At 43.3% G+C, this 7,291-nt stretch overlaps 1 protein-coding gene across 6 annotated transcripts in view; it reads right to left on the bottom strand.

Moving 5' to 3' along the window:
* Window positions 1-4,021: 4,021 nt before the first annotated feature.
* The window catches only part of ARHGAP6 (Rho GTPase activating protein 6), a 336,756-nt gene continuing 333,486 nt past the window's right edge, over window positions 4,022-7,291 (bottom strand). For all 6 annotated transcript variants that reach the window (XM_055702111.1, XM_027798654.2, XM_055702112.1 and 3 more), the window contains one exon: window positions 4,022-7,158. In XM_055702111.1, the coding sequence (XP_055558086.1) occupies window positions 6,452-7,158 (707 nt within the window). In that variant the 3' untranslated portion in view covers window positions 4,022-6,451. The remainder of the gene's footprint in view (window positions 7,159-7,291) is intronic.

Here is a 7,291-nt window from a genome sequence, read left to right as displayed (position 1 = left end):
TTCCTTCCTTTCTTCCTTTCTCTCCTTTCTTTCTTTTTTCTTTCTTCTTTCTCTCTTTCTTTCCTTCCTTCTTTCTCTCTTTCTTTCCTTCTTTTCCTTTTTTCCTTTCTTTCTTTCTTTTTGGATGGACACTTGTCTATTCACCTCTGTGAGGTTGAAAATAGTCATGAGGGCTCAGGTTGTGTTCATGATTGAAGAGTTTTTAAACTCTAAAGAAAGCTTTGATTTTTTTTGGTAGCCCTTTTTCAAAGTAGACCGAATTTGGAATGTTTTTAAGATGATGCAGTAAGAATTCTTCCTTTCTAACCAGGGAGGTAAAGCACCCAAGCGGGGAGCTATCTATTGGTGATTACCAGCTGGGAGTGGTGGTTTCTGTGTTTACAAGCCACCTGGTCTGGGCAGAGGTGGTTCAGCTTCACAGGGTCCTACCTGGCCAGAGCAGTGGGGATGTCCCTGTGCCCTGACTACACGGAGGGCTTCACCTGCCAGGCAGGAGGGAGCTGGGTCTGGTCTCGGCACCTTGCCCAGTACCTGCATGGCCCTAAGCACATCTGCACTCACCCTCCTCTCCTGGCACCTGAGCGTGAAGCCCACAGCTGGACACTCGGCCGCTGTCCGGCTCCTGCCTGGCAGGCAGCATTCAGTGCCCCCAGCACACATGCACAGGGAAGAGGAAGGGGCTGAAGGGGCTGCTCATTGTTTGGTAGGACAGGGCCAGATATTTTCTGATCTTTTTCCCAGATCTGATTTTTTTTGCCACCCCAGATTTTGAAGCAAATGCTTTTGTTTTCCAGGCCCTTGTACTTTTTTTTTTTTTTTTTTTTTTTTTTTTTTTTAATGTAGAGCTCATAGCTATGGTTGGAATTAGATGTAGGGAAATGGGAAAGTGTGAGCTCAGCAAAAGGAAATTGTGACCCCTCATATCCCCTTTGTTTTAGAGACACTGTTTAAAAAAGTTCTATTTTATTTAAAAGTTTAAATACGTATTAGAAGAGTGTCCAGAGTCTGAGGCTCAAGTCCTCACACTGAGACCACAGCAACCACCCAGCTGGGGAAACTGCTCTTGCCTGCTCTAACACACCCTTTCACCCCCTCCCAAATGCAGTTCTAGAGAGAAGTGGACAAAGACAGCTCTCCTGTCCCTCCCTCTGCAATCCTAAAACTCCAGTGGCAAAGACATTTGCTTACGTAGCAGCAGAGGAAAGAGAATTAACCCCCGTCTTTCACAAGGAAGGTTCTACCTGCCCGTCTCCTTTTGCAGGTCCCACTTTGGATTCAGCACAAGCCCCTTCCCCCATATATTTCTAAAATGCCCAAATTGGGTTGCTTTCATAAATCTCATGTTAGTTTTTTAATTTGCTGAAAAAATTAATTGAATCTTGGTCCCATTCCTGAACACCTTTAGATCAGCTGGAAACAGAATTTTCAGTGTATAAATAAATCCCATTAAAAAAAAAAAAAAAAAAAAGGCAACACCCCCCCCACACACACACACCCCCCCGCAATTCCAGACCAGGTAGTGTTCTCTCCCTCACTTTCCAAAAAGCCTGGATTTCTTACAGCACCCACAGAGCTGAGCACGCCACCTCCTTCTGCCGGCTGCCTTCCCAAGCCCCCAGGAGCAGTACTGTCTCTGCCAGCCCCACCAGTCCCAGGTTCTCCTGGGAGCCCAGGGGATAGCACAACATGGCCAAGGCCTCTGGATAAGTTTCGCTTTTCCCAGGAGCTGGAAAGGTGTGCTGAACAAGTTGCTTTCACTAGGCTGCAAGAATTTGTTGGCATTAGACAATGGTGTTATTAAATGCTCCTTCTAACTGTTGCCATGATCGCCATCCATCTTCTATTTTACCAGACCCGTAGGGTGAGATTCATTCAGCCAGACTTGAAAGGCTACTATAGACAGCTCTTTATTTGGGGCAACTTATTTAGGCTTCCTTTATATAGGCAGTGGAAAGAAACAGGCTTTCCTAGTGACCAGCCGTTCAAAGGGGACCGTCCTTCTAAGAAAGGCTCAAGTAGGCCGTATGGATGGTGGCATAGAAATATCTCGCTCTCTCCACTGAATCAAAAAGGGAGCTTGTGAGTGACTTTTCCAGATGTAGATACCACCTTTGGAGATACTTTAAATTTCAGAAAAATTAGATGAATGCTGCTCTGACAGATCATGCTTTTTATGACCCAGCACTCTGGGTGTCTACATGCCTTGAATAGCTCTGCAGTCTCTGCAGCACTGTCCAGACACCGAGAACCTTCCCCTAAAGCGACTGTAGCACAGCAGTAGTTCGCTGTTCTCAGTGATGTTGTAAAACGGCTTACTGATGTCAAGACACTCTTTAATGCAACTGAGAACCATTTCCACTGCTTTGCAGTTCTGTGGGGTTACAGCATTACACAATAGAGCTACTTTTTTTTTTTTTTTTTAATATAAATGAATGCCAAGAGAAGGGAGAGACAAAACGAGGGAGCAAGGTGAGGCTCAGACATCCCGTGTGTTTTCCAGAGGAGGAAGAAGTCCCTAACCCTCTGCCAGACCCGCACTACAGAACAAGATGGTGCTCCATAAAGGCTGGAATTGAGGTTTTTGACCTCAACCGATGCCTGTGAAACAGCAAAACCAGTAACAAGACAGGGCGCCCCTCTGCCCAGACCATACGACCACAAATCCCAGTCCATTGAACCGCATAATTTCAACAGCAGAGAAGTTCTGAGTGGCATTAATCTAAGTCATGGTAACAGCCTAGATTCCTGATGTAGACAGCAGAGTACTTGAGGGATTTCAAGCACCCAAGCCAGCTGTCGGAATGGCTCGGGTCTGTCACACAGAGCCACTCTCAAGTGCTTGGCCGGGCTCTTGCCTACCTGTTGAAGCAGCAAGCCCCGCAGCTGCACCGGTAGCTTCAACAGGGCTAACTGCAGGCTGCTGCCAGAGGAGGTGGCCAGTCCCACCATCCTCTCCCCCACCTCTGACCCTGCCGCTTCTCCTCCCCTGTGCCTACCACTTGTAAAAACCACTGAGCTACTTGAATTTTATGTGTTCCTTGTACAGGGCAAGTTTTAGCCAGAGCAACAAGTCTCAGGATTCCTCCCACCACTCCAAGAGCCGCTGTAAGGGATGGGATAGGAGGCTGGTGAAGAGGGAGAAGGTGCAACTTACCCCTCAGCAGGGGAGCATGGTCTTGGAATGGGTGAGTCCACTGTGGAACCACATCTTGTTTTAAAAGATGGCAGCAACAGTAATTTTTAAAGTAATATTTTGAAGTCTGAGCTTTTCCTTTTTCCCGTTGGCTTGGAGGTTCCCTGTCACATTTGGCTTGTATCTAGAGCTGCGCCGATTCCTCTAATTTTTTTGTCTCTGCAATAGAAAAGAGAAGAGTAGCCCCTGCCCCGTGGGCAATACGCAGGCACCCCATCCTTGGGGCACCCACATCTCATCTCTCCTGGGCTCACCTGTGAGTGCAGCACACTCCTCCCAGCTCTCCCCCAACATGGAAAAGAGGTTGTTTTTCCAGTCCTAGGTAAGAACCAGCATAGTGCAATAGGAAGTGATGGGAGGGAACTGAGCTGCAGGAGTTTGCCCTGAGGCCTCGAGACCTCGGGGAAGAGACCTTCTCTACCACGCTCTTTACTGAAGCAGAGGCCTGTGACCCTTTTGCTACAACAGGAATCCTGCTTCCCAAGTCAGAGAAAAGGCTCTGATATCCCCACACTACAGACTCTTCCCGTAAGAGGAATATTAAGGGCAGTACAAAAGCATGTGTCATAGGATGAAAAACATCATGGAGATCTAAAATGGAATAGCCCACACAGATCTATAAGCTAACATAAACCCAGAAACCACCTTTCATGGCTACATTTCTTCTGAAAAAAAAAAAAAAAAAAAAAAAAAAAAAAGACATCAAAAGAAATTATGTCACCGATTTCAACCTGGAAAGAGGTATAACTAAAAATTACTACATCGTTAACCTGCCCATTACAATTTTGCTCTGTCCTGTTCAAATGAAAATAAGGGACAGAAACAATGTAATCTTGGCAAGTGTTACTTTAATTCATCAGAATTTATTCTATATCTCTCTTCTTCCAAGCAATTATATATCAAAATGTGTGCAGACAAGGTTGTCCTCCAGCAGTGGCCTTGTTTTTTGTCCTCCATTTTCACATAAACTCCATATAGATGGTAGTATAGACATATATGTACAGAGAGAGGTACTGGCAAAAAGCAAGCTCTTTAGGAGTCAGTAATCATTAGACATCTTTCACTAAAAATGTTAAAAATGTGCAGATGCTTCTGTATTTAGAAAGGGATTTATAATGAAGAGATGGACATCTAGTGAATAGAGTTATCTTCTGCAGCAGGATTTACGATATGGCTGGTTTTGAGGACTGTTAGGGAGCTTTACTTTCCCGTAGCAAATTTGTATCAAGGCTGAGATAATCCTTAGACTAGATCAAATAGTGAAGATTGGTCACGAGAGCTCATTTTTGTCCTTCTTTATATTCCACTCTTTTTAATTTGGGGTGGGACTTTTTTTTGGTAATAAATTGACACAGAGCTGCTGCAACAGGCTACATGCAAGAACCTTCTCCTATCAAGTCTCATATCAAGATAGTATTTGGAAAAGCCTTGCAACCACCAGGAGAACTGAGATTCAGTCTGAATGCAGTATTTATAAAAAGAGCCTGACAGTGCTACAACAGTCAAAGGCCAAATCCTGCCCCTTTCTACTTGCGTTGGTGCTTTATCTTATAACTTTACTTGGGAAATGGAGCTATGATGGGCAGACTGTTTATATGATGGATTTTAAGCCTAAAACTCAAGTAAAACCTTGAATCTTGTATATTTAAGTCTTACTTGAAAGTGGTCCTTAAGCTCCTAAGCCTTTTAGATGTTCCAATTCTCCTCCCCATCCCTCTAGGTGAGGGGGAGTGAGCAAGCAGCTGTGTGGTGCTAGGTTGCCGGCTGGGGTTAAACCACGACATGCACAGAGATACTCAAGAATGTAATAAAAATACATTAATTTTTACATAAACCTTACCTCAAAAAAAGGAGCAAAAAAAATGCTCAGTGTTTTGCTTAGCTTTTTATTCTGTCATTATGGCACAAGAAAGAACTTAAAGACAACATCACTGAATAAGTCTCCAACTTCATTAAAATTAAGACTAATATGTTTTATAAAATTCTTTTTATATGATACACTTTCCCTTATCAAGTGATAACTTTCTCTAGAATACTGAAGTACATTGCCACCTGCTGGCCATAAAAAATTTTGCAATTTAAAAACACCAGAACGTGTATAAAACAGCAACATTTAACAACGCAACATACAGTTACTGAAGAAATACTATTGACCCAGACTTTGGCACAATATTTATAGAAATGCAGCTGTGACCGTCTCCAAATTCCATGTTCCTTTCTGAAACTCTGTGTGACTCCCTTTCATAGGTCTGTCTGCATTATTACTTTCTTTCTCTAACTTTCTTAATGCTGAAGCTTTGTTATGTCAAAGGAAAAGCCATATCCTTTCTTAGTTGTTACACACCTCAATTTATTGGGTTTGGGTTTCTAAAATTTGGATTCCAGTTTATTGTTTCAGAACAATACATAAAATCATACATTTATAAATATATATATTATATCCTGTATACATAACATTGGTTTTCCTCTAGAATGGCAGGGCAGACCTTTGCACTACATCCTTAGTTGGTTTAGGCACGGTCTTGCTCTTAGTTGATTCTCTGAGCTGCTTTCTACCAGAATCTAAAAAAATATTTGTACAATCTTGTATCAAATTTTAATTTTGTTTGCAAATATATTTATAAGAAAAAAATATTTGGTATTTTCCCCTCTAAGCTCACTACTACCCTTATAAAATATATGGCTTTTCATGTTCCACTCTATTTTAGTGTTTTTTTCAATAGGCAGAGAAGAGGAACAACTTCCCCCTTTTAACAGGGTGGGGTTTTTTATATAAGCACAGAAACCAGCTTGTGCACTTTCTATAGAATTCCAATGCATATCACGGTAATGTAAGTGCAGTGATTTTTTTAAAAAAAGCAGTCATGATTGATTGACATCTGTATATGAAAACATAATATATGATTATCATACAATACCCATTACAGAATATACAATCATCAAAACTGCAGATATATAAATACAATTTTAGCAACATCAAAGCAAGTTTTATCTTATACACAGAGTATGCATACAGAGTTAGACTAAAATTTGCATCTTGTTTTTTCTCAAAAGCTTGCTGAAAAACAGGAACATACTGTATTTGTAAATGGACTGCCTGACAGTGCTGTTAAAGAAATTAAAGTGAACAAAGTTTAAAAAAACGTATATGCAATTCAGTCGGTATAAAACAAACAAGCCCTCCCCATTTTCCACTGTCACTGTTGTTTTCCTATGAGACGGAGGCATAGGTATGAGTGGTGGTTCTGCCGAGTCTGATCATACAAGAGTTTCTGGGAGGGCATCAGGGTTGTCAGCTGACAATAGCTCCCAAATTTGCCACCTCTCCCTTTGCCAATCATGCCAGTCTGCCTCGGAAACATTTTTCCTGTTCTGACTGTGAGGTGCCATGGAATGGATGTGACCCGCTTGGGTGTGCAGCGCTGGCTGCTCCTGCCTGGAGGTGGCCTGGTCAGGGTCTTTGGCTGGCGGTCCTCCAGCTGCTCTTGTCCCTGAACTTTTTTCTTGGCGTTGAAGTCTCCACAAAGAGTGCAACGTTGAAGAAACGCTCGATCGTTGTGACAATGCAGAGCTTGTTTTCGCTGGGCCCGGGTAGGGTGGTGGTGGCCGCTCTTTTCTGTAGGAGGGCTTGGCTGTGCTTTGAGAACAACCTGCGTTTGAGTCACGATCACTGAGGTCCTCCACACTGCTTAAAGTCAAATGCTGCTCCGACTTCGAGTGTGACAGGTCTGAACTCCTACTGCCAACTTCCATTTGTGGGTTACTGCACACCCGAGACACCGCGGGATGGAGCTGACACTCAGGAATGGCAGCAGTCGTCTGGCTCCTTCGCATGACCTGCCTGCCAGTGTCCAACTCACAGGAGCTGCCCTGCCACCGAGGAGAATACATGGCGAGGTTCCCCTGGGAAAGAAAGCACTGTCCAGGTCGCAGCAAGCTGCTTTCATAAATGTTCCCATAAGAACCTGAGGGCCAAGTCAGAAAGACATCAGTCTGCATAATCATTTACGTGACGTTTAATAAGTTATTGTTTTTCCCCTGCATCACGCTGTAGAAGAGGGATGGGATTTTTTCTCATCAGGCAATGCAACTGAAGGT

Source organism: Falco cherrug, chromosome 2 (genome assembly GCF_023634085.1).
Source record: "Falco cherrug isolate bFalChe1 chromosome 2, bFalChe1.pri, whole genome shotgun sequence".
Classification (NCBI taxonomy): Eukaryota; Metazoa; Chordata; class Aves; order Falconiformes; family Falconidae; genus Falco; species Falco cherrug.
The sequence above is the reverse complement of the archived record's forward strand: the minus strand, read 5'-3'. Positions and strand labels throughout refer to the sequence as shown.